This window comes from Fonsecaea pedrosoi, assembly GCF_000835455.1.
Source record: "Fonsecaea pedrosoi CBS 271.37 unplaced genomic scaffold supercont1.1, whole genome shotgun sequence".
Taxonomy (NCBI): Eukaryota; Fungi; Ascomycota; class Eurotiomycetes; order Chaetothyriales; family Herpotrichiellaceae; genus Fonsecaea; species Fonsecaea pedrosoi.
In genome coordinates, this window is record NW_013550615.1 from 3,246,620 (window position 1) to 3,272,521 (window position 25,902).

Consider the following 25,902-nt stretch of genomic DNA (forward strand, 5'->3'; position numbering starts at 1 on the left):
ATGGTGGCAGCCGTCATGATGGGTTACAATGGCACAATGGGTGAATAGGCTCTAACAGGGGGCACCCCTTGACCCCTCACAACTCAAACATGGGCTGGAACAGGGCAACACACGGGCTGCCTGCAATCCCCCCTTTGGGCCCCAGAGCACCCGAAGCCAGCCACGGCACAGGCGCACCCATCACAGATCTTCAGGCAGATTGTCGCCCCATTGACCGATGCGTCCAACCGCCCCAGACGGTTGTCCCGGGGCGCCCAGAAATAACCACCGAGGGCCAACAAGCCAGCAGCCCGCAGCCAGCCACGCTACACGAGCATCAGCATCTTACACCCGCAGTCATTCTGACTCCAAAACGAGGGCGCACACGGGCGCATCCTCTTGCGCAGCCGACACAGAAACAGCAACATCTTTCAGGCGAGCCAATTTCAGCAAAACCGGAGATGCGTTCCTTTCCATCTTTCCTTCTTTTGCACTGATCAGAAGACGTCAGACTCACACAAGCCCACCACTACCGATTTCACTTTCTTCCTTTTCTCTCACCATTCTCACACCCCTCGGTTAAAGGGCAGCGTCGTTGGGTGGTGAGGGGTGCATGCGTGTGCAGTTGACAAGCAGGCGTCACTGAGCGCACAAACGACCGAGAGGGTGGGCTGTTTAGCGGGAAAGTCGGCACAGGAGGCAGGAGATTGTGGGACATTGGCCTGGGATCGGGGTTTTGTTTGGGCGTCTCAATTCGCCCTGCCGATCGCCCCACTGCCCACAACAGCCACTAGGCCCACCCAATTGCACCTAAAACTGGCTGCTAAACTTGCTTGCGACGCAGACATCCCGCACTGTCCAGGCACCTCGAGCCCGAGTCCAAGCCCAAAAGAAACAAAAAACTTACGCCTCATTCCGCCATCCATGTCTTGTCGGGGGCCCCAGTGGCTTGCTCTCATCCATTCACGGCGCTTTGACATCTCCAATTCCTATCTCGGAATGCTATCCCACTGTGTCCGTGCCTTTTGCCCTCACCTGCCTCTAACCTAATCTTGGACGGTTGCAACGAAATTTCTCGCCCGTCCTCGTGTTTGACCAGCTGTGCGTGGCCATGGAAAGATGACTCTGCGGGCATGACCGTCCAACCACAGAGATACAACGGCCACACCTCCTTCTTGCATTGGGTGTAATGGAGCTGTGCTTGTAGCTCGGGCTCGCGGTCTATCGGAGACCGCCAAGTCATTATCGCCAGTGACTCCCACCCCTGTCCATCTCGGTGTCTTTCAAGCCCCTCCCCATTTGAATCCCTCGCATATTCACGAAAACTGGGTCCTAGCGCACCTGCACTATTGTTTGGGGGATTGTATCCACTTCTGCACTTCGCATCCCATCTTCAGGTTGAGGGACTACTTGGGCCCGTTTTGCATTTCATTCATATTCCTCCTCCCCACGGAATCAGTCCCTCGCTTTCTCACAAACCATTCCGCACTCTCCTCTCTGACCTGTCTATCTCATTCTTCGTCACAGGTGATCATACGACAATACTGCCCTTCATGCAGGGCCTTAAACGTTTACAAGAGGCCATCGAAAGGCACCGCGAAAACAAGGACATCAACATCAAGTACAAGACGCCCCTCACCAGTAAGTCCATCCACTGCTCTTCAGCTCTTCTTAACTCTTCCCGCCAGCCTCGTCCCCCTTCATTCACTTTACCTTTTCCAGCCTCAACAGAAGTTGTGACTTGTCACTAACACTGCCGTTACTAGTTCGCAACGTGAATACCTTTACCGACGAACAAGCCATCGACGATGCCTGTAACCCAATTCGCTGTGACCGACACGTACGAATATCTGAATGGGTTCGGGGGGTACAAAGAGTATGGGATCTTTCAATGCCTTTTTTGGTCTTCCATTGGCTGACACGATCCTCTCCAGGAGTGAAGCTATTCCAGGCACGCTACCTGTAGCGGCAAACTCTCCTCAAAAATGCCCGTACGGCCTGTACAACGAGAAGTTTTCAGGCACGGCCTTCACTGCGCCACGAGACGAGAACCAGCAGACATGGCTCTATCGAATCCTTCCTTCTGCTAGTCACCAGAACTTCCAACCGGTACCTTCGTCCTCGTCGCAGTCCCTAGCCTCTCCCACTCCCAGTTTCAGCGCCCATTTCAATGTAATCCCGAATCAGCTGCGATGGGATCCCTTCGATTTCGACAAAGAGGTGTCTTGGATTCACTCCCTGCACCTGGTGGCTGGCGCGGGAGATCCCACCATGAAACAAGGCCTGGGCATCTACATCTACGCCTGTGGCAGCAGCATGCCGGACAAGACGGCATTCTACAGCGCCGACGGCGATTTCTTGATTGTTCCACAACATGGGGTGCTTGACATCCGAACCGAATTTGGCAAGATGCTTGTGCGACCGAATGAAATCTGTGTCATTCCGCGGGGAACTCGATACCACGTTACATTGCATAACAACGAACCCGCGCGAGGGTACGTCTGTGAATTGTACCAGGGCCACTTCAAATTGCCCGAGCTGGGACCAATTGGTTCCAATGGTCTCGCAAACGCACGCGACTTCCAGACACCGGTGGCCGATTTCATCGAGGACTACGAGAACACTGAATGGACGCTGTACGGCAAATTCGGCGGCAATCTCTTTTCAGCCAAGCAATCTCACACCCCATTTGACATTGTGGGCTGGCACGGCACCTATTATCCCTACAAGTACGACCTCGGCCGATTCAACCCTGTGGGCAGCATCTCCTACGATCATCCCGACCCTTCTATCTTCACTGTCTTGTCTGCTCCGTCTCATCCTCACGGAGCAGGAACAGCTGTTCTAGATTTCGTCATTTTCCCTCCCCGATGGCTGGTGGCCGAAGACACCTTCCGGCCCCCGTGGTATCATCGCAATACCATGTCCGAGTTCATGGGGCTGATCATGGGTAACTACGATGCCAAGGGGGCTGGCAAGGGCGGGTTCCAGCCAGCAGGAGCAAGTCTCCATAACACCATGAGCGGGCATGGACCAGACATGCAGACATTTGAAAAGGCGTCGACGGCGGATTTGCCGCCTCAAAAGGTGGGCGAAGGCAGCATGGCGTTCATGTTTGAGAGTTGCTTGATGGTTGGAGTGACCGAGTGGGGGTTGAAGACTTGCCAGAAAGTGCAAGAGGTGAGTGTTTTATCCTGATGCCACGCTGTACGTGCTTGGGAGCCACTGCTGACATTTGCTTCAGACATACAATGCGCATTCTTGGGAGCCATTGAAGGTGCATTTTAAGCGACCGGAACCGTCGCACGGCGTTAGCAATGGGGCCAAAAAGACCACGACATGAGGGCGATGAGTTAGAAAACCATTGACGACGACCATGCGGCGGGGTGACAGCAGCAGCCACCACCACTAAAAGGACCGTATATTTAATCTTGATGCAAATGTTGTCCACATACTAGTTGTAATCGAAAAGTGCCAAAAAACATGATACCCCCAAACTTCTGGTCCATCTTCACATTTTTCGCATACCATTGAATAGCTGCATTGTACCTTGTACGTGCACTACTTGTAATGCCCCTTGACAAGGAGGATCCGGGAAGCACATGCATAGTGGCCGTGTCTCCGTATCGATAAAGCGGGGATGAGGGCGTCTTCAAGGGCGCAAACTTCTGGGCCACGGTCCAATCAGGTCGATTTGTTCTAGAACGTGCAGCGTGTTTTCATGTCTAGAGTTGGTCCTCGTTTCTTCTCTCACGCTCGCCTCAGCTTGTCCCCTTGTTGCCTCTCTCAGCTTCACCATAGGGAAAATGTCGAAACGAGCACCACCAACCCCCCGGCAAGGCCAAACCGGGAGCCATCTCCAGGGCCTCCCCCTCCCACGCTTCCAGAGATCCTTGAGCAGCCACTGACCGTCCCGCCGGCCACACACGAGGGCACTGAGAAGCAACTATGAGTATTGCTAGGCTGGTTTGCTCTGCTCCTATCACCTATCACGGCCATCACACGAGGGTCGTCCATGGGTGTCGTGTGCTCACTGTGCTTGATACACGTGCCCATATCCGTCCATCTCGACGTTTCCGAATTGCAATTGTTGCGAACAAACTCGTCCTTATTTTCCCAAGCAGCTTCTGGTATTCCCTGCCCTCCCAAGTCTTTCTCCTTGGTTGTGTTCTGACAACGGTCCTTGTCGTTGTCTTTTTTAAACACCCCTCGTTTCCCCCCTTCGCTTGCTCATCATGCCCTCAGTTCTGTCGTTGTGCTTCTCTTCTGGCAGAGCGTTGACTCTCTCGGTTCCGGTGTGAAACGTTAGAGATTTCCTCACAAAGCCCGGATATACACACCTCGCGTGCTTCAGTCTGAGACCGCTTGACCCCTCTCCTCTACGTGTCCTACGACTCGAGTACTCGGTACTATTCTTGCGTTGCCCTACTACATTCATCTCGATCGACATTCGATTGTTCGCCCCTCCTCTTCCTCAACTATGCCACGGCCGAAACCACCGCCCACTCCAACCGGCTCATCTGACTTGAAAGCCTTGGAGAACTTGAAGGCGTTCCAGACCTCAGAGATGGAATCGATCTTCACGCTGCCACCGCCAGCAATTCGGTCGACCGACGCACACTCCCAGACCCCCTCGAATGGAAAGTCGTCGCATACACGAGACGCCACAAACTCTACGGCGCCCTCGCAAAGTACGCCTCCTGTCTCTCCTCAAGACAAACCGCTCGCCGCGAGTCCCCGACACAAGAGGACGTCTTCAGGAGTGGTCAAAGCGGCCGTCGAGTCTGCGGCCGCCAACGGCGGTGCCAATACTTCCTACGCTCTCCCCCCTCCTCCAAGTCGAGCCCGCAAGATCATTCAGATGAAGCCCAAATCTCAGACGACAAACAACTCCTCTCCAGCCAGTGATGCGAGCTACGTACCTCCCGCATCGGCGGCAACCTCCACGACGTCTCCTCCCAACAAAGCCTCCACAGCCGCATCCGCAGCGTCGAACACCACCACAAACTCGAAGCGGAAACAACCCTCTGCCACCAGCGCTGCGGGCAGGAAGATTGCCCGCAAGACCGCCCATAGCATCATAGAACGACGCAGGCGGAGTAAAATGAATGAAGAGTTTGGGGTCTTGAAAGATATGATTCCCGCTTGTGAAGGCGTGGAGATGCATAAACTTGCCATCTTGCAAGCAGGAATTGAGTACGTACGGTACTTGGAGGGATGTGTGGCCCAGCTGAAGGATGAGAATGCAAAGTTAGGGGGCAGAATGAGATCTTCAACGAGTTCGAGGATGCAGTTGGACGACCCGCCGGGCGAGGATGAGGATTTGGACGACGAAGACGAAGACGATCAAGACGAGGATGAGGACGAGGATGGAGCTGTCGACGTCGTGACTACGACTATTCCTGCGGCCCCACCAGCAAGGGGACGGAGTAGTCGACCTAGCACCGTGGCCGGCAGCGAATGGACATTGCGAGACTCGCGCAAGTCCTCTGTCGCGTCATTGAGCGGTTCTTCAACCTATCCGTCCCCTCACATTCACAGCCAATCGCAAGGAGCAATGGACGAAGCTGGCAACTTGAAGAAGAGACCGCTCTTACCAGCCGGCGTACAGTCCTTTACAGCTTCGCCCTCCATCACTGTGCACTCCGGGGGCATGGTCTCCTCTGCGACTCCGACTCCGACACTGTTGTCACCAGCATTCAACTCCATCCATTTCTCACCCGACCTGGCACGGACGCAAACCAACAGCAGTGTCGGGAAGTCTGGGAGCGGCGTGCTTAACACACCGACGTCCTCTTGGGCAAGCGTTAATCCCTCGGGCGGCTCTTCGGGTTCGATGTCAAACCCGAGCCCGAATTTACAGCCGCTGCCTTCGCCAAAAGCCGCCATGAACCTCCCACTACCTCACCCTGCGGTGGCGTCCTTACAACTGCCACCCCATTACAACGCATCGATCCAGCGCGAACGTGAGGCTGGGAGCAGTTCTCCCGGCGCCCTGAGTGATGGTTCGGGCACCGCGGAGGCCACAGCCAGTGCGGCCTTGATGATGTTGACGAACGAGTGGAGAGGTGGTGGGAGGACCGAGGCCCAAAGCAGCGTGACAGCCTCGACGGTAGGCCGGATGAGAGACAGCAGTAAAGATCGAGGCAAGGGCATGAGCGTGCGAGATTTGTTGAGTTCATGAAATCGCCCGATAAATCATCTTTGGTTGCAATCTGTTTGCGTTGTATGGTTTGTATGTGTCTTGACGAGAATGAGAATGAGAATGAGACTAGGAGGATTCGTCCCTGGGAAAAAATGATATAGAAAAAGTTTATGGCTCTGCGATATATGGGGATCAGAGGTTTATACACACATAGATACAAACTTTCGGGCTGGACATTGTTGGTCTATGTCTCTTGAGCGCAACTGGCTCGAGATCTATCCATAGGTCTATGTATAGACAAATCTATCTGTCTCTATATATATATCCTGTCAGTATACCGAGGACGTGGTGTCCGCACATCGTATTCATGTCAATGTCAATGTCAATCAACGTCAACGGTGCGATCCTCAGGTTTCACCGTCTTCCACCGGCCCCCAACCAGTTCATTCACTCACGTTTTATTTTTATTTTTTTGAAAGAAGAATAAAAGGGGAACAGGGGAGAGGGGGAAAGTGACGAGGGACGTCGCATTCAATTCACAATCTAGTACGGAGCATGCATAGGTGCAACCAGAAAAAAGAGATTCCCAGAGAAGGCAAGGGGGGGAGGGAGAGTAGAACGTATATAGATTTCAAAGAATTCGAAGAAGGGAAAAAAAAGAGTCATCATCGCGAAGGGGGCCGGAAGAAAAGGAACAGAAAAGGGGGGGGGGGGAAAATAGTATCAGAAAGCGATATGATATATTTCACATCTCTTGTCTCTTTCTTTCTTTCTTTCTTTCTTTCTTTTTCTCTCGGTCTGTAAGGTATAAACGAGTTCAAAAGGGGTGCTAAAAACAAGGCAGCATCATCTCCAATCTCTCTCTCTCGCCTCTGTTAGGTTTAGGCTTAGGCAGGAATTTTATAACTCCACGGATGGTCCTCGTCGCCGTACTGGATAGCCTCGATCCAGCCCTTCATCTTGCTGGCGACCTCGCCAGCCTCTTCGTTGGGTTTCAGGCCGCAGTGCAGGACGCGGTCCTTCCACAAGATGCTGCGCACGGGGGCGACGATGGCGGCGGTGCCGGCGCCGAACACCTCGAGCAGCCGGCCCTCGCTGTCCGCGTCGGCCAGGTCCTGCATCTTGACGTACCGCTCGGCGACGTTCCACCCTTCAGGCTCGAGGCGCTCGCGGGCCAGGGCGAGCACCGAGTCGCGCGTCACGCCCTCGAGGATGGTCCCGTCGAGCGGCGCCGTCAGGAGCTCCTTTTGTCCCGTCTCCTTGTTCCGGATGCACACGAACAGGTTCATCGTGCCGACCTCGGTGATGTACTCTTCGGGTCCGAAGAGCCACAGGTTCTGGTGCAAGCCCTTCTTGGCCGCTTTCAGCTGTGGCACGATGCAGGGCGCGTAGTTGGCGCCCAGTTTCTTGTCACCCACGCCGCCCGGCCAAGAGCGCACAGCATAGTCGGTGGCCTCTAGCGAGATGGCCTTGAAACCGGTTGGGTAATATGGCCCGACGGGGGATGCAATGACGTAGAGCAGCGCCGAACCCGGTGGTCCGACACCGAGCGTTCGCTGCGTCCCAATCAGCGTCGGTCGGATGTACAGTGAGTATCCCTTCTCGGCGGAGATGAAGCGCTCGTCCAACTTGCACAGCGTGCCGATCAAGTCTACAAGCTTATCGCCTTCAAACGTGGGGAGCGCGATGCGGGCGGCCGACTTGTTCATGCGCTCCATGTTCTTGTCCGGCCTGAACAGTCGCAGCGAGTTATCTTTCAGACATTTGTACGCTTTCATGCCCTCGAAGCATTCGAATGCATAATGGAAGACGCAGGTCGCGGGATCGAGCGAGAGGTTTTGGTAGGGGGTTATCCGAGGAGGCAGCCAGCCCTGCGACGCCGTCCATTCGATGGACAGCATATGATCTGATTTTTTTTTTGCGGTCAATAAAACAACGCCATAACATTCAAGGGCTATATTCCATTCGGCCTCCCTTACCGGTAAAGGTTCTCCCAAATACAAGATCTTTATTCGGCACCAGCTCTTTCGGGGTGATGGTCTTGGTGACCTCCAACTTTGACGGGTCGATGCCCGGAAGCTTGGAGTGGATGTCATCGTCTACACCCAAAGACGACTTCTGACGTGAAGAAAATGTCGAAAACAGTCTATAAGAGGGCCGTAGCCGTATCGAGTCCGACTTGAATGTGGGTGAGGTGAGCGCGCGCGCACAGGGCGTGCGGAATAGCCGAGGGAGTGACATTGTCTTTTGTCTGTTATTGCTCGGGGATCATCGAACACCAAGGGGTAGGTGGGATTAGATATAGGAGAGAAGCTGGACGGTTGAGGGAGTCGCCAGCTGCGAGGGAGATAGGGAGCGCAGTAGTACGGAGGAGAGATTGTCGAAGGGCGCCTGTCGATGATAGAGATGTTAACAAGTGACTGTTTTCTTCCCTCGTATATTATGTCTTTCTGGTCTTTTGCTGTACAGGGTTACCCCGTTAATTACATATCGTTTTGACGAAATTCTGGCCCGCGCGACATCGGAGCTCGGAGCTTGGAGCTTGGCTGCGTCTTTCCGCCAATAACCGCCGTCAGCTTCACGTGAGCCGGTGCCGCCGGAGTTCTTCATCTTGCCCCGGACGAACGACCTCGAAGGGATTTGTTCCTTGCATAATCTTCTTACTCACTACTCCAGTACAAGTGCGAGGTACCGAGTAACACAGATGACTGACTCAGAGCAGAGGGTCCCTCAATACGTATCCTACCCTGCATCTTTATTCCTGATCCAGTCACCGCTAATTACATATCTTTTCTTGATTTCCAATGCTTTCGACACCAACTCCCCATATGTAGACTATCGGAGCCTTCATACCTGGGTAGGCCGACTGGTCCAATCGGACCGCCCCAATACGGTATTGAAACGCAGTGGGTTGATCCCGGTTGCATATTTAGCGCCCCACCGAATCGTCTTGCAAACTTGGGGCCCCTGCTTACCCTCACCTCCACATGCGAGTACGCGCTATGCGAAGTCGAACCCCGGTATTGTCAACCTCCATTGCCTGCCATGATCTAGTCTCTACGGAGTGGTCCTGGGGGAAGAGGAGTATCCAGCACTCCCACCGCATCTACCGTAAGGTCATGACTTGCGCGGCGAGATCATCCTCCTGACTCGCCTCGACGAAAGGATTCGACATCGATTTATCTATCAGCGAGCGGTGTTTGCACACAAGTCACTTTCTCTGCGCACTTGTGCGTACGTGCGCAGATACATAGGTAGCTTCCAGGGCACGATCTTGGAGGGTTGTCCGGAAAAAGTATTATAGAACAAGGACATAGGCTGTTCGTCTCCCCGTATCTTTGGAGCAATTTGCGCATCTCTGAGTTGAAATGGGTTCAATGTCAAATCCGGACTGACTCAAATATGTAGGGTTTCATGGTCCATCAGGAGAGGAAGGGGTTTCGGCATATTTGCAATCTCCCCTCCAAAATTTATCATATGCCAGGCGTAGAGCTGTTGACGAGCTGGTTGTGACGACCTTGGTGGCCAACTGGGCCTGAGCCGTAGCTGGGCCAGGGTCGCCAGAGGGGGATAGTTATTGATCCAAGTGTATGAACGTTGATCGCCGTTGTCTCGGGAGAAGGCTATTCTTGGGACGTTCCGTTGGATGGCAGCATATGTAGCACTCGAAGGACGAGATTCTCATGAGTTTGACGCGAGTTGAAGAATAGTCCTGGAGGTGCAGCACCAAAACTCATCAATAGTTCCGAGGCACGTTTAATAGTTGAAGATCCATACCTCTGAACGGGTGGGCTTGATTCCCTCGCAAGATAGAAAAACCCTTGACATGGCCTAAAGTCGTCAGGATTACAGATAGATCTTTTCCGATCCTTGTCACGGTATAGAACCACGTTAGACGAAGGCCTTTGACCGAAGCAGTGTGTGTAAATCGACAGACCTGATTGGGGTTAATCAGATACTCTAGGCGAGAGCCTTGCATTTAGCAGCGAATCAACCCCGGTCAGGCGAGGGCTTCGATTCAGCTTCTTTCCGGCCCGCAAGGTCCACAGAATCGTGGTGGCTTAAGAGTTTCGCCCATGGCGCATGTCACCATTGGGGGTCTTCATGCCATGAACAATCACCGAATGGCGTTGCCAGTCTGATGCCCTTGCGCCTCGGGTACGAGTTGGAGTCTGTCATCTTGTTGCACAATGCGGACTAATTATGACCCAAATCTGCAATAGCTGGTTCGGCCAATCCCGGGATCGCACGCGTCCTTCAGCAAGATCCAATCACTATACGAAAGAATCGCCTCTTCCTCCCAACTTCGCGTGTGTCGATCTATAATTGCCGCCTATATCTGACCAATAGTGACAAGGACCAAATCGCCAACTCTCAGCCACTCTTATAGCAGAGATTCGTACTTGTCCAGACCTGTCTTCTGTTGTTGCGATGTTTGCTGCGGAGATTTCTGCGGTTGCAACACGTTCATGGAGGCACCGAATCCAGGGGTCGGAGGCGAGGACACTGCAAAATTATTGTAATTTGGTTGCGGCCAAGCAGTCCTCTGACTGTTGCCTGGAGGAGGGGGAGCTATCATAGGCGCGAATCCAGGACTAGAAGTCCCTTGCGCTCCCGGAGGCGGGGGGAGTTGCCAGGTCGTATTTGGCGATGCTATCGACGGAGATATGTTGCTTACAGAACCGGAGAGATAACTCGATGGCTGTAGCACTTGATGCTGACTCTGCGAGGGTGCAGGCGAAGATGAAGACGACCCCCAAATAGAGGCCGAGGATTGCTGGGCAGGTTGAAGACTTGGAAACGCCGAGGCACTGACATCCGGAGTAATTGAGCGGGATAGAGGTTGCGGTTGGAGAACTGGTAATGACGAGGGCATTTGATGTGCCAATGTGTTCCTCCCGCTGGCAGCATCTATGGGAGCCCACGAGTAGGATGGCGGATTCGGAGTCAGCTTTTGTCCATCAGAAAGAGCTCCCGCAAAGACATCGACCTTGTCAGTATTCTTGTCTCCAAGGACGAGCTTCTCAAAGTCGTCTTCTGTGCTTGCGACTTGATTAGCTTGATGGATACCGTTACCGACCTGCTTAAGCGACGAGGAAGCAGCCCTCGACTCTGGAACCCTGCTCGAAGAGAGTTCCTGCAGTTTACGAATCTGTTCGCGCTCGATTTTGCTTGAGAAACTTTTGATGACATCCATGAATGCTCTGAATTGCGGAAGGTCAAGTAGAGGGCCTAAGGCAAAGTTCCAGAGGATGGGCATCACCTCAGTGGCTAAGAAATCAGTATCGCCAACAGTCCCGATTTGTCGGAACACCTTCAGAGCCGCCATCATGACTGCTGGTTCTTTCGTTTTGATCGCCTTCAGGAGAGGGACAATCTTCTCCTGCATTGTGAATTTGTCCAAGCTGGAAACATTCCTATCCTGCTTTTCTTGCTGGGCCTTCCCAGGGAAGTCGTCGATATTGTTTTCTGTCTGGTCCGGCGTGACTCCACAGAGTACTCCCAGCGCTTCAAGGCCTCGAATCTTGATAGTCAGGCTATTGGTCTTGCTGAAAACGTTGGCCACAACTGGGAATAGATCGTGTTTGACCGTTGAAAAGTCGATCAAAGGGAGAACAACCGGTAAGGTCTGTAAAGCGGCATCAGTAAGTGAATGGGTAGATGACTCCATCGCCACATGAACAATAGGTAAGACATCATCTTTGAACTGCTTCGCGGAGCAGTTGTCGGCAATGAGTTGAATGTTATTGAGAACTGCAAGGAAAGCGGCCTCTTTGCCGGTATCCCGTTCTTCGGTTTTGGGTTTGGACAAGAATATGTCTCTCATTCGTGGCAGGATATTATCCGAGACAAGTTCTTTGCTGAACGGGACGACTTTGACTATCTGGAAGATATTTTGCATAATGAGTGGGAGTAGTTCCCGATCCTTCATCTCGTCCAGAAGAACACTAAGGATCTTCTTTCCTAGCACAGAAGGCGGAAATTGAGGAAGGACTCGACCGAGGCCTTTCATGAACTGTGATTTCTCGGCGGGAGTTTTGGCGGGGAAAGCATCCAAGAACCTCATCGTGTTGACTAAAATGTTGTCAAAGTATTGCGATTGCTGGAACTCACTCGCGGTCATCCGTTGAGCTGGTCTTCTGGTCAACATTCTCGGTAACGTGACATTCAACTCCCGTGGCAAAGCACCGTCGCAGAGATAGTTGTTTGCGCTGGTCGGTACGGTGGAAGCGCTGCCGAAGATCTTTTTATACGTTGACTGGTTGCCATGGGTTTCAATTGGTGACCGATGCGGCTGTCTGTAGCATGCGAGGATAACCAGAGCGAGTGAGAAGATATCGGCCGAGAAGTTGATATTCGAGTCGAGCACGAAGTCGGGAGAAGTATAGTCGAGGTCCAGTTGAACAGTTCGAGGGATTCGAGAATCATGGTGGAGTACCTCGGACAGAGAAATCTGAGGAACGGTCTGATGCCCTTCCGCTCCGTCGGGCGGCCCAGCGAAGCCGAGTCCGGAGATCTTCCAGTCTGACTTGGCATTGATCATGATAGCATCCGGAGTCAGGTTTCCGTGAACAAGCTTAGCAGAGTCGTGTAAGAATTCGAGCCCCTTCGCGACCTGCAGCAGGCCCTTCTGAATTTCCAATTCGTCGATTTCCACGTCTTGCTGTGCCCGAGAAGTGGCGCCATCATTCGACGCGGACCGCGAGACATTCTTCCCCCTTCCATTCCCCTCTCGATCCTTCTTTGCCAGTGCAGCGGATAAGGAGCACAAGACAGGCTCCGTCGCAAACATCAACCCTCCACTGCGGGTCTCTTCGACCGGCTCGACCAACTGCAGAATAGAGGGGTGACGTAGCCGAGCCAGGCTGCTGGCTTCCTTCTTCAAGCGCTCGACGACCTCATCTTGGATCTTGCGCACCGACGTGGCGCTCGTAGCACGTGCTCCAAACCCGCTCGTGGTGACATCGAGCGATTTCCTGTCAAAGATGAAAACCGAGGCCTGAGTGCCACTGTTCTTCTTCTTTGCGTCAAAGATGGTCCAGACCCCTACAGTTGCAGAGGGATGTTTGGACACTTCATAGTTGGACGTTATATTCGAGCTGAAGGACTTGAAGGCGGATGAGAACATTGGCGCTCGAAGTCGGATCTGCACACCCAGAACATGAGACAACTTAGAATGGAAAAGTCAGGCTGTGGCAGCAATCCAAGTCGACGTCAATGTCCAGCGAAAGTCCAGTGTAAGCGAAAGTTGATGGACATCAGGGAAGTGTATCTTATCCTGTCGCCTGGAATCGAGTCTTTAGTCTGATATTCGGGCATCGGAGAGTGAAACACGCCAAGACTCGGCAGCAGGATGATACCACGTGATCTGCACTATTGTTACTGCGGATCACAGGCGCGCTGAAATGCATGTTTCACCTTTTCCCTCGTCGACGCTGTCCTTCCTCGACGTGACCATTGCATTCAGGGAAAAGGTGTTGGAATAATACTGACAATTTACGTTTATGGGAGTACTTGAGACCCTGGTATGTTGCTGTGTCTCACAAGTCCAGGGCAAAAGCACCCCTCAACCAGTCGACAAAGACCAACACTCAAAGTGTATCTCAAGAGTCATTTATTGCTTGCGTTGATATCAACCATGCATAACGCGAATGGCATTGTATATGCTGAAAGATCGTACAAGATCCATCTCCGCGATGATCATGAGTAGAGACACATCCTTCCCTTTTGCCTAATTACCATAAAACACCGTCGACATCTCACCACTGGGAGGGTCCCAAGAGCATGAATATCACAAATGTGCGACGTCCATTTCCGACTGTCCATGCGTATTCATCGAACTCAACACAGTCCCCTCTTTCACGAGCCAACTTCACCGTCTTGTGCGTCGAAAGTTCATCCTCGCTCTCCATCGCTTCCTCCACTTCCGCGCAGCCCGTCGGATCCGCCTCGTGGGATAATTCACGGGACTTTCGCCCCCAACGAAGATAGCTGCGTCGTAAAGGAGGCCCCCCAGAATAGCACCGCTTATGGGCCCTAACCATGCGACTTTGAACCAATAGCCGTCCGCGAAGAGGGTTTTGAAGTTGCCGTGGCCGAGAACGAGCATTGCAAGGCGGGGGCCAAAGTCGCGTGCTGGGTTCATGGCTAGACCGGTGATATATCCAAATCTGTAGTGAGACAACATGCACAGGTCAGCAAGTCTGCGAACAAGAGCTCGTTCTTGTACTTACGCCATGCCAAGGACAGTAACTAGCAAGCCGACTATAAAGGCGTTCATCCCGGCCCCAGGAGGAGCATTGGTGTCGTCACCGAGGGCGAGAACCGAGATAGTTAGGATGGTGGTGCCCGCAAGTTCGGCAAGATATGCCGTGCCGCTATCAACCCAGGCAGCGCGGGGGAAGGTGAGGAAGTTAGATAATACTACTGTTGACATCGGCGACGCCACTGGAAAGACTGAAGTCGAACCAATGCCTCTAGTCAACTTCTGTTCTACTAGGTGTAGGTGGCTTTGTTGCTCCTGCGCCGCATGCAGTTGCAGAGCGATGAGGCCGGGCCGGAAGATACCAAAGGCAACCAAAGCCGCCAGAAAAGCGCCGAGCATCTGTGCTGCGACGTAGACGGGGATTTTGCGCAACGGAAATCCACGGTAGATGTAGAGCATTAGTGATATCGCAGGGTTCAGATGAGCGCCGGATATCCCGCCCGCGATGTAGATGGCTAACATGGTCGCGAAACCCCATGCCCAGGTTCCCGTATCATTGACGCCGGCTGCTCCGCGCGAGACAGTCATTGACAGATTGGCGCTGAAACCAAGTGTGTATTGAACCGTGATCTGTGGGAATGAAGTAGATGTCAGAGTATCATCCTCAAATTACTTGTCTTCATGACCAAAAGTGAAGGGAAAGAGGTAGGAAGAGGGTAACATACTCCTAGTAGCTCGGCCAACGGTTCTCGAAAACGCAGCCGAATAATGGACCAGTATGTGTGCAGATTGTGGATTTCTTCATCTTCGGCCTGATACGCTGCCAACGGAACTGCATCCTCGTAGGGGTCGTCTTTCCATTCCTCTTCCTCCTCCTTTGCTCGCTTCACATTTGCCACTGCTTCGGGTAGTGACAGCTCTGGTGGTTCAATCTGTTCCGCCTGTTGAGACTCGGAGCCTGCTTCTTCCTCGATTGTATCTTCTGGTCGAATCCACGTGTGCGGTGTTTCGGTCAGTGCGTCTGAAGTTCTTCTGGCGGCACCAAAGGGTGAAAATGCCGGTGACTCTTGGTACTGGTTTTGATAGGCTCGATACAGGGATATTTCTCTCTCGCGTCGGATAGTGTCCAATTGCGAAGACACCTTGTCTGGCCTTAGGGAGGGTTCAATCCTGCCGGCTTCGATATCTGCCATCAGCGGCTGTTGTGCTTCTCTTTCTTCGTCTTGGACTTCTTTCTCAAGCTCGTCCTTCGCTGGAACCATGCCTGGTCTCAGCACACGAGGCAACGGTTTAGCAAGTCCCCACACGGGTCTGACATTTGTTGGTTGATCATATGCCGGATTGAGTTGTGTGTATCCTGGGTCAATGTACGGTTGGTTGGCGGCCAAGGTATCCAGAGGAGGTGGGCCAGCGAGGGAGAATTTTCGGGACGCAGTATCGGTGGCATCTCCTCTCGCTGAAGGCGCAGCAATGACAACAGATCTTCTGCTGGAATCCGCATAATCTCTCCCCCAAGTTCGTGCTGGACCAGGACTTGGGTTCGGACTTGTTTGAAGGCTACTGATGCGATGACGCAGTGAAGCCGGGCCAAAGTTGAAGTCGGGATACCTAGAACGAGATTGATGCTGGGACGGCGACCTCGATAGGGTTTGCTCGGCGTAGTCTCTGGAGAGCACCCGACCTGAGGTTCGTGTTGACACCCTCGACGCACCCTCTGGGCTGTTTGCCTGTTCACTGTTCTCCATATTTGATGAATGGTTATCTCAGGCCGGTAAGTTTTGGATCTAGGTTCCGGCACCCGGATATTTTGCTGCAAAATCTTCAAGTGCTTCTATATCTATTTCTGGCCGAGGAGAGGCGGCCCTTCTTTTGGGTCGTCTCTTGACCAAAGGTGTTGCTAGCAGTAGATTGCCATTGCTCTAGACGGTCCCAAGGAAGGGTCAGGGACAGCGCAACGCTGCTCTGGAGACGAATCTCCTGGTATGGTCACTTGGATGCATACCGTTATCAACGTCAGGAGATGTCATTCTGTAAAAGATCCAAGTTCGAGGCGGTCAAGATAGCCCAGAGAAGCTCATCGTGCCGTTCCATGACCTCATTGCCTTTATATCACGCTTTGCCCATTTGGGTTAGCCTATTCTACTCGATGGTGACCACAAAGCGGCGAGGGCGGCTCCTTTTCCGCCCAATCATTGACGACTCCGCGACTCTATTAAATGCTCCTGTCTGACAACACGGAGGTATAGTCCCAAAGTCCCTATTCTGCCTACTCTAATTGCTCCTTAATCCGAGGAGTCCTCGGTCTTTCTCAAAAACTTACCCACCAAATCACAATAATCCTCACAAATCAGCTGCAACCTTGCAAGGCAGCTCTTCCAGAAACTAATACAATACCGTGTGGGCATCATGTTTACATCCGCTGTCTGGTCGGCTGGATGCTTCGAGTCCTCGGCAACTCAGGGGGAGAAGCCGTTCGACAAATATCCGGGACTTGATCAGGTTTGAACTATATATTTGAACTTATGTGGTGCTCCGCCGTCGAGTCTCGCTCTTTTCCCCAAATATATGCACCTCCCCTCTTGGTCGTGTCTGTCTTCAACAGGACTTCCAATTGCCTAATATTGAGCCATGGCCGAAAAGGCGGACGCCCACCATGTGGATGCACCAAATACACTTCCTCTTTCAACAGAATTGGTCGCTGACAAGTACGAGAAACCCTTGGCTGTTGACACCGTTCATGGCGATGAAGCACTGAAGATCATTGCTGCCGTTGAGGGGGACGATACCTGGACCGGAAAGGAAGAAAAAGACCTTGTCAAAAAGATTGATCGGCGATTGTTACCTGTCCTCTGCCTGGTATACGGTATTCAATTCTATGATAAAGCAATGCTGGTGAGAGACAGAATTGAACAGTCCGGCTCGTCAAGCTAACACTCCCTTTAGGCACAAGCTGTGAGCTGTTTACAACTGCACCAGTTTGGGACTCGCTAATTCTTGATATGCTAGGCTTTGTTTGGACTCGAAGAGGATCTTGATCTCGATATTGGTAACCGCTTTGTGTTTTCGTCTTCCATCTTCTATCTGGGCTTCATCGTCGGCGCCTATCCTGCTATAATGATGGCTCAACGTTGGCCCATTGAGCGAGTGGCTACAGGCATCACGTTTGTCTGGGGCATCATCGTCATGTGCAGTGCTGCTTGCAAAACATACGCCGGCTTCTACACACAGAGGTTCTTCTTGGGCGTTATCGAGGCGGGTATTTCGCCCATTTTCATGCTTGTCGTTGGGGGTTGGTACAAAAAAGATGAACAAGCTTTGAGAATGGGAGTTTGGTACAGCTGTACTGGTTCGTTTTTCCCCCAATGCGGTATCAAATGGGCGTCCCCAGCTGATTTTCAACCTCCATCCAGGTTACATTTCGATTGTCTCACCGCTTATCAACTACGGCCTCGGACACATCACAGGAGGCTCTTTGCACTCGTGGCAGTACATGTACCTCTTCGCTGGTGGTGTCACAACACTGCTCTCGGTCCTTGTGCTATTTTTTCTGCCGCCGGATCCCATACGCGCCAAACATTTCACAGATCGCGAACGCTATATCGCTGTGGCTCGACTCAGGGTCAACAACTCTGGTGTCCGAAATATACACTTTAAGCCGTCTCAGGTCTTCGACGCTTTGACAGATATCAGATTCCTCCTGCTATTCTTCACCACCTTCCTCATGTTCTTTGCCAATGGGGCGAACGCGACGATGGCACCCATTATTGTCCACAGCTTCGGCTACTCCACACTCAATTCCCTCTTGCTAGTTGTCCCTGCTGGGTTTGTGTCCGGGACCATCGAACTGTTGGTCTGTTATCTGGCATACCGAATCAAGGGAATTCGAATTTACCTCTTTGTCATCTGCGTTTGCACCACCATGTTGAGCTGCTTGCTTTTATGGCAATTGCCTCGGTCTGCCAAAGGTGGTCTCTTGTTCGCTATTGAGATCCTTCCTGCATTTGGTGGTGGCTATGCCATCCTCATGGGCCTACAGATCGCCAATACAGCGGGCTACACGAAGCGCAGTGTCACTGCAGCTGGGTTGTTCATCGCCTGGTGTCTTGGCAACTTCACAGGGCCGCTGCTTTTTAAGAAGAAGGATGCTCCCGTCTATGCTCCAGCGTTTGCAGTCATTGTTGCAGGGCTGGCCGCAGCGGTTGTGTTGGCCATAGTGTACCTGTTCGTCTGCAAATTCGAGAATTCAAAACGAGACAAGAGCGGAATGACCGAGGCTTTTGAGCACGCCTACAACGACGACTTGACGGATAGGAAGAACAAGCAATTCAGATACGTGTACTAGGTTGAGAACATTGGCAGGAGAGGATCGATGCTGAAAGCGAATGCCGAGTCTGAGGGGAGCAGTTTCCAGGTCCACAACATCTCCTAGGTCACAATCAGAGGCTGCGATGCTAGCTAGCTTGTCAAAGAAAATCTCTGTATTGTTTCTATCGATATTTCTATTTTGTCACGGACCGCTGAGAGGAAGCGACTACCAGGTATTCACCTCGATCATAATTTAGCACCCAATTCCTTCTTCACCGACTCCCTCAACTCCGCTTTCTGGATCTTGCCATTGGCGTTTCTCGGCACCTTGTCGATGAATCGGATACCGCCGTCGAACTGCTTGTACCGCGCCAACTTGTCCTTGGTGAACTCCCTGATCTCGGCCTCTGTCACAGTCGTGCCTGGTCGTACCACGACATATGCTCGCGGCAGCTCGGACTCGTCGATGGCCGCTTGGACCCCGATGACGGCGCAATCCACGATATTGGGGTGCAGGAGGAGCGCAGCCTCGAGTTCGGCGGGTGCGACTTGGAAACCGCGGACTTTGATGAGTTCCTGTCGAAGAAATGGGCAATCAGCCTTGTTGACGTCCTACAACGTGATAACAACTCGCTCACTTGAGAGCAGACGTTGAGAATACACGGGCCAGCTGACGACGTACCTTTTTCCGATCAACGATATACCACTTCTTTGTCTCCGAGTCGCAATACGCAATGTCCCCCGTGTGAAAATAGCCATCTCGATCCCAGTCTCGTTGATTCGCCTCTTCGTTCTTGTAATAACCCTTCACAATGATGGGGCCGCGAATGCACAGTTCCCCCCGGGCATTCTGCCCGTCGTGGCCCTTGACGCCGGTCACATCATTTCCGTCGTCGTCGACAACCTTTGCGTCGCAGTTGGGCAACAGCCGCCCCACGCTGCCCGTAGAGTCCTGCTCTGGGTAGTAGAACCACATCGCCAGGCAGGTGGTTTCGCTCATTCCCCAGGCCTGATTGAACGGGGTATCTGGCCGCAAGTACTTCTTGAAGCGAAACTGAAGACTCTTGTCGAGTGGTGCGGAGCCAGACCACGCGTTGCGAAGGCTCTGCAGCGAGTATTTCCCCGAGTCGAGATGACCGGATGTCAAAAGACTGATGACCATCATGGGGACAATGTTCACCTCAGTGATGTTGTACCTCGAAATATTCGAAAGCCACGCCTCGAGCTCGAAGCGACGCATCACGTGTGTCGGTATCCCGGCTTTGATCGCGCTGGTGTGGACTCGTGGGACCTGTGACACATGGAAAAGCGGGTTCGAGATCAGTCGGCGAACCTGAGCATGGTCGGGTGCAGAGTTAGCCACCTTCAAGAACTGAAAGGGACAGCCGCACTGACCTCGTATGGCCGAGGCCGGACCTCCATCACCACAATATGCTGTGCCACCTAAACCCCGATCAGGACCATTCGCTTTCAAGGAGACGGAAGGCAGCCAAACTCACAAGATTCCAGACCGATATGTCCAGCGCCTTTGGCATACCCGTCGTCCCGCTACTGAACAACCTGGCGACGATGGTCTCCTTGCTGCGTGTTTCATCGTCGAATCGTTCCCAATCCATCTGCCCGTTGCGGAGCAGCGCCCTCCAACTTTTCACCCCCAGATGCTGTGGAATAGTTTGTTTCAGGGTGTCAAAGGCGAAGACATTCGATGCAGGGAGAGAACATTCCCTCGCCGCAAGTAAAGCTTTGGGGACAAACTCAGGCTCGACGATCAGGTGCGTTATGTCAGCGGTACGGATGGCATGTGCCAGTTCGAAGACGGTGTACGAAGGGTTGACCCCGGAGAAGATTCCTCCAGCGGCTACTATCCCGAGGAAGATCATGGAGTAATAGATCTGTCATCTTTGTAAGTAGCCGCTAAGCATCTGCAGCGAGGAAACGAAGTGATTCGGTGCAAAAGATGTTGAAGACGGGACAAACACAGGACCACCGCCCAGCAAACGCATACATCGTTGAACGCCATCACACAGACACAGTCCCCCTTCTTCAAACCGATGCCACGAAGACCGGCGGCAAGTTCACGGACCATTTTGCGAGCCTGTCGGCAGGAGATCGATCGCGAAGGCGTCTGCGCATCGATGTATATCTGTGATTACGCTGTGAGCAGCCCGGTCGCACTTGCACTTCTAGTGGCATGGCGCCAGTGGCTTTTAATTCGTACCGGCTTGTCTTCGTCGTATGCGACGTGGTCGTCAAACATCCATGTTAGCAAGTCTGTTCCTGGGATCGGATAGTGTTCCTCTGCTAGGTACGGCATGGTTTGTATCCCTGTAAAGGCTTTTGAAGAGAGTCGATCACGTCCCAGGAGGAATCAAACGTCGATCTAAGTATCTAGATGTGTACTGAAGAGCTGAATGTCAAGCCGAGACGAGCTTCTGATCTGTTGGCAGAGGTCTGGTACCGAGACGGCTCTGCTCGAAAAGAAAACCTACCTATCTTGTCCCCCAAAGCCGCGGCTGCACATGTAGCATACGTTTCGGCAGTGCGGCAAAGATACACAAGAGCTATTGAATACGTGTGTGGGGGGTTTCCAGCGTACCCCATACAAGGCTGGCGCCGAGGCCTCCGCGGCAGGCGGCAAAGATCCCTTCCTATTCAGGAATAGTGTAGCCTCGTGCGGAGTTCTTTCAGGGGACGTTACACCACCTCGCTGCCACTGCCCACAGTCATTGTGCCATTGTAGTGTGGGCATCAAAAGTGTGATATCGTGACCATTCTTGTGATATTCCGGCGGAGTGCTCTGCTATTAGTCCAGTCTTGAACCTCGCCCTAAGCTGTTTTATCTTTACAGTCATCACAACAGACCCCCAGACCTGACGCACCTCTAATCCTCCCACAGGTCCATTTGGGCCTTTTCACCAAGCATGACTTGATCCCGAGGTTGGGGATATTGCCTGTTCACCATTACACCCCCACAACCAGCTCAGTGGCCGTCACAATGCTGCCCGGTCAATCTCGACCCCCGCCACCCATACCCGCCTTCAAGCGGACGGCTCAAGCATGCAGATATTGCCAGAGCAGAAAGACCCGATGTGATAGGAAGATTCGTGGTTCCACCTGCACCAATTGTCGTCTTGACGCGGTTGAGTGCTTGCCCGGCAACAGTAAGCCCGCGCGGCAAGAAAAGCGACGTTGTACGAACCCAAGCTCCCACAAAAGCCTGTCCGTTTCCCATACAGAGAATGGTCACGATTCAATGCTCCGTGACAATTCCATCTCTTCGTCAACAGCATGTCCACAGATCAGGTTACCAAACTTTTTCAGCCCTCTGGTTGCAGACTTGAGCCCCGAAACTACTGCTTATTTGCAGCACAAGGGAGTCTTCGACATACCGAATGCCGACTGCCGGAACGAACTGTTGCGCAGCTACTTCCTATTCAGCTATCCTTTGTTGCCTCTACTGGATATTGGAGAGTTCTTGCGTCCGATGCTCGAAGATGATACAGAGGACAAGGTCAGCTTACTGCTCTTCTATGCTGTCATGTGTTCTGGAGCTGCACATGTCGACATGCAAGTCTTGAGAGAGTTGGGCTTCACGTCGAGAAAGCTCGCCAGAAGCGCATTCTTTGAAAGAGCACGCGTGAGTACTCACGTCCGGGGATGCGCCGCTGATGCTAACCGCCAAAGTTGCTATACGACCTCGACTGCGAAAGGGATCGAGTCGTGCTGGTACAAGCCTTCCTGTTGATGACATACTGGTATGATCCTCGAGAAACGCATAAAGATCGAAAGTTTTGGATCCGCTCCGCCGTGACCCTTGCCCAAGATCTAGGCCTGGACCTGCATCTCGAATCTTGTGACACAAAGCGACATCGAATGCTCAAGAGGTTGTGGTGGTGTTGTTTCATGCGCGATCAATTCGTCGCGCTCATGACTTGGACTCCGCCACAACTGGGGGCGTGGCATCGCCATCTAACCATGCTGGCAGCGGACGATTTCGAGATGCTGGATTTCTCTCCGGCGGTGTCCCGTGTCCTCAGAACGTGGGCTTTCGTCGATGACCAGAGGAGCCGGGTTGATCTCGCAACGCTCTGCATCGAAAAGGCAAAACTCTGCGTGTGCATAAATGAGATCCTGCAAGCACGGTATTCGAGTCGCCGGTACGAATCCGAAAGCAAGATGATGACGATTCTTGTCCCGCGCCATTCCAGTGCCCATACGTTTGAGATCTTGGAGCTCGACCGGCAACTGCAAGAATGGTATCGTGGTCTGTCCGGCGCCGGAAGATTCGACCTGCGCGACCCCGCGGATTCTGCATTCATCAAGACCTCGAATGTCATCGCCATGCATCGAGCACACCTGAAACTACTCTTCCTCTCGGCTATGATTGCGCTTCACAGACCCCAGATGTCAGAAGCGGCCAGCACCCTACCGTCCATGTATCAACAGCTGTCGCAGACGAAGCTACGTGACGCGGCAGAGGAGGTAGCCCACGTCGCCATATCGATCAAGAACCTCGAGATGGGAACACATATGACTCCCCGGGGGGTGACCCTACTGCTTCCAATCATGCTGGTCCATCTTCAAGACGTCATGCCAGAAACACAAAAACCGCAGAGAAGCAGGTTGGAAAAGTATTACGACTGTATGCACATTCTGGACTCGATCGGGGCCGACGGAGCCTCTGAGGATTTGCTGCCCTCGAGACTCGAGGCTGCGTTTCTGAAGTTCAATATCTTGCCCTCGGCCGAGCACTCGATTCCCGCTTCTCTCAGTGTCAGGCCGAATGTTGACGATTTGCCGTTGTCACGCACAAGCCTGTTTTCATGCTTGTCACAACTCGGCGTCATGACTTCGTCCGAGGTCGACCTACTGTCTGATATGAGCCGCCCTCGTGCGTGCGTGTTGGACAAACGGGAAAGCGATCGTTTTCACCATCAAAGGTCTACTAGCTCTATCTCCGTGTCAGGACGGTTAGCGACTGGCGGGTCGGAAACGGAGCTACACTTGCCCTCGGCCTCATCTTGCGGCGCACCGGTAAGCCTCCCATCTTCGAAAGTCCTAGATATCCAGAGAACGGCGGATCCCAGACAGGTCTATGCTGCCCCGACTCCAGCGAATCTGTGCTGGCCGATGCAACCAATTGGACAACCCGGCTTTCTCTCCCATCCTGGAGAGGACGACACCATAATAGAATGCTTCTTCACTTGGAAGATCGAGAGGACAAAGATTCCTGTACAGAGACAGCTTGTTGAAAGAGCGTACGAAGTCGTCTTGACCCAGATGTGGACTTTGGATGATTTGAGGGCCATGGAAAATGTCAAGTCTGACCTCTACAGACTGGCGATGCGACATGGCATACCAGATGGTCTCGCGAGGGCTTTTCGCAGGGACTTTGACGTGTTTATGTCTCAGCGGTAATTTCTGGGTGACGTGTTGACGCTTAGAGGATAGAGCAGGCACGCAGGGTAGCTACCCGTATCGATCTCTGCCGAAAGACAAAAGGCTATGCTCTTGTAGTTATCTCAACCCTGACAAGGCTGAACGAGGCTGACTCCCTTGCCCTGCCAAGAAACCAGGGGTTTTTCCAAGCGATCGATGTCGCAGGTTTCCCCACTGCAAAAGCTCAAGGGATGCAACAGCTCATTGCCCCGCAACCACATGCGCTATTGACTCACAATCCAGCGCAGCCAGTGCTCATACGATACCTCTTCCTTTCAGCTTCCAACCCTTTGTCTCGCACGGATTTCAAAAAGGTTGAGCACATAATAAAATACCAGATCACAGACTCGGTCCCCATTTACGTGTGAGCCATACAGAAAGATGGCCGACCCTCCTCCGCCCAAATACGTCTCGATCGCCCCGCTGCTGAAAAAGCTGTCGGCCCCGTCACCCCAGGACAACAGCGTCAAGGCCGAGGACATTGCGCTGGCCTTCTCCCGCACGTTCGAAAACGAACTGAACCCCACGCAGCTCGCGGCGCTGCTGACGCTCCTGCACTCGACGGGCAAGGACCGGCATCCGGACGTGATTGCGAAGTGCGCAGAGAGCATGCGCGACGCCGCCGTGCAGGTGGACAAGCAAATACTGAGAGAAGTCGTGCGGAAGAGGAAGCGCGGCCGTATGGGCCTGGGCGGGTACAGGGGCGGGCTGTGCGACATCGTGGGCACGGGCGGAGATTCGCATTCGACATTCAACATCTCGACCACGGCGTCGATCATCGCGTCGCCGATCCTGATGATGGCCAAGCACGGCAACCGGGCGCAGACATCCATGTCTGGGTCGGCGGACGTGCTCAATGCGATCCTGCCCAAGGCGCCGCGGATAGAAGCGCTGAGCGCGGAGCTGTTGCCCGAGGCGTACGAGCATACCAACTACACGTTCCTCTACGCGCCGAATTTCCACCCGGGCATGAAATATGCCGCGACCGTGCGGAGAGAACTCGGACTGAGGACAATCTTCAATCTGATGGGCCCGCTCGCCAACCCCGTCGAGGCGCACATCGAAGCCCGGGTCGTGGGCGTCGCGTACCAAGAGCTGGGTCCCGTCTTTGCGCAGGCGCTCCAATTGTCCGGTGCGACCAAGGCGCTCGTGGTGTGCGGACAGGAAGACCTCGACGAGATCAGTTGCGCGGGCAAGACGAATTGCTGGTTGCTACGAGAAGCCGAGAATCCAGAGTACCGGGGCTCTCGCGACGACGAGGACGACGAGACCAGCGACGACGAGGCGCCGCCCAAGTACATTTCCAAGGTGGAGCGGTTCGAGCTCGAGCCCGCCGACTTTGGCCTGCCCACGCACCCACTGTCGCAGGTCGGCGGTGGTGGGCTACCCCGGCAAAACGCTGCCGTGTTGATGAGCATTCTGCGCAACGAGAGACCTCGCGACGACCCGATCCTGCACTTTGTGCTGATGAACATTGCCGCGTTGCTGGTGGTGAGCGGCGCCTGTGACGCCGACAGCTGTGAGAGTGGGCCAGTCATCACGGAGCGTGGTCCCGCGGGCGGGAGATGGAAAGAAGGCGTCAAGAAGGCCAGGTGGTGCATAGAAAGCGGGCGGGCTCTGGAGGAATTCGAAAAATTCATAGAGTTCACCAACAGGCCGTAGAAATAGAGAAGCCCAAAAAGTTTACAATGTCACTTGGTATATCATGTCGTCCGGAGCAGGCTTGTTTTGGAGTCATTTCTGTATTTATTTTGGGCAGATATCCCTCGGTGTGTCTGGCAAGGCCATCTTTTCTCAGCACCGTCCTAACAACGCCTAGGCTATGCGG

At 53.3% G+C, this 25,902-nt stretch overlaps 9 protein-coding genes across 9 annotated transcripts; 5 read left to right on the forward strand and 4 right to left on the reverse strand.

The window, feature by feature from the left end:
* Positions 1–1,787: 1,787 nt before the first annotated feature.
* On the forward strand, positions 1,788–3,322 carry Z517_01172 (homogentisate 1,2-dioxygenase; the record flags this gene model as incomplete). Its single annotated transcript, XM_013434134.1, has 3 exons — positions 1,788–1,855; positions 1,914–3,159; positions 3,224–3,322. 3 exons carry the CDS (start codon positions 1,788–1,790, stop codon positions 3,320–3,322), a joined length of 1,413 nt encoding a protein of 470 aa, XP_013289588.1.
* Positions 3,323–4,459: 1,137 nt separating this feature from the next.
* On the forward strand, positions 4,460–6,163 carry Z517_01173 (uncharacterized protein; the record flags this gene model as incomplete). Its single annotated transcript, XM_013434135.1, has 1 exon — positions 4,460–6,163. One exon carries the CDS (start codon positions 4,460–4,462, stop codon positions 6,161–6,163), a length of 1,704 nt encoding a protein of 567 aa, XP_013289589.1.
* An 848-nt stretch (positions 6,164–7,011) lies between these two features.
* On the reverse strand, positions 7,012–8,365 carry Z517_01174 (branched-chain amino acid aminotransferase; the record flags this gene model as incomplete). Its single annotated transcript, XM_013434136.1, has 2 exons — positions 7,012–8,030; positions 8,104–8,365. 2 exons carry the CDS (start codon positions 8,363–8,365, stop codon positions 7,012–7,014), a joined length of 1,281 nt encoding a protein of 426 aa, XP_013289590.1.
* Positions 8,366–10,508: 2,143 nt separating this feature from the next.
* On the reverse strand, positions 10,509–13,253 carry Z517_01175 (uncharacterized protein; the record flags this gene model as incomplete). The annotated part of the gene is made up of 1 exon (XM_013434137.1): positions 10,509–13,253. The coding sequence occupies one exon, from the start codon at positions 13,251–13,253 to the stop codon at positions 10,509–10,511; it is 2,745 nt and encodes a 914-aa protein (XP_013289591.1).
* A 744-nt stretch (positions 13,254–13,997) lies between these two features.
* Positions 13,998–16,075, reverse strand: Z517_01176 (uncharacterized protein; the record flags this gene model as incomplete). The annotated part of the gene is made up of 4 exons (XM_013434138.1): positions 13,998–14,295; positions 14,359–14,599; positions 14,693–14,960; positions 15,056–16,075. 4 exons carry the CDS (start codon positions 16,073–16,075, stop codon positions 13,998–14,000), a joined length of 1,827 nt encoding a protein of 608 aa, XP_013289592.1.
* An 883-nt stretch (positions 16,076–16,958) lies between these two features.
* On the forward strand, positions 16,959–18,672 carry Z517_01177 (uncharacterized protein; the record flags this gene model as incomplete). The annotated part of the gene is made up of 3 exons (XM_013434139.1): positions 16,959–17,222; positions 17,337–17,676; positions 17,741–18,672. 3 exons carry the CDS (start codon positions 16,959–16,961, stop codon positions 18,670–18,672), a joined length of 1,536 nt encoding a protein of 511 aa, XP_013289593.1.
* Positions 18,673–18,881: 209 nt separating this feature from the next.
* Z517_01178 (uncharacterized protein) lies at positions 18,882–20,949 on the reverse strand (the record flags this gene model as incomplete). The annotated part of the gene is made up of 6 exons (XM_013434140.1): positions 18,882–19,211; positions 19,318–19,968; positions 20,031–20,078; positions 20,135–20,527; positions 20,641–20,778; positions 20,854–20,949. 6 exons carry the CDS (start codon positions 20,947–20,949, stop codon positions 18,882–18,884), a joined length of 1,656 nt encoding a protein of 551 aa, XP_013289594.1.
* A 939-nt stretch (positions 20,950–21,888) lies between these two features.
* On the forward strand, positions 21,889–24,053 carry Z517_01179 (uncharacterized protein; the record flags this gene model as incomplete). The annotated part of the gene is made up of 2 exons (XM_013434141.1): positions 21,889–22,272; positions 22,320–24,053. 2 exons carry the CDS (start codon positions 21,889–21,891, stop codon positions 24,051–24,053), a joined length of 2,118 nt encoding a protein of 705 aa, XP_013289595.1.
* Positions 24,054–24,455: 402 nt separating this feature from the next.
* On the forward strand, positions 24,456–25,736 carry Z517_01180 (anthranilate phosphoribosyltransferase; the record flags this gene model as incomplete). The annotated part of the gene is made up of 1 exon (XM_013434142.1): positions 24,456–25,736. The coding sequence occupies one exon, from the start codon at positions 24,456–24,458 to the stop codon at positions 25,734–25,736; it is 1,281 nt and encodes a 426-aa protein (XP_013289596.1).
* Between the last annotated feature and the right edge of the window lie 166 nt (positions 25,737–25,902).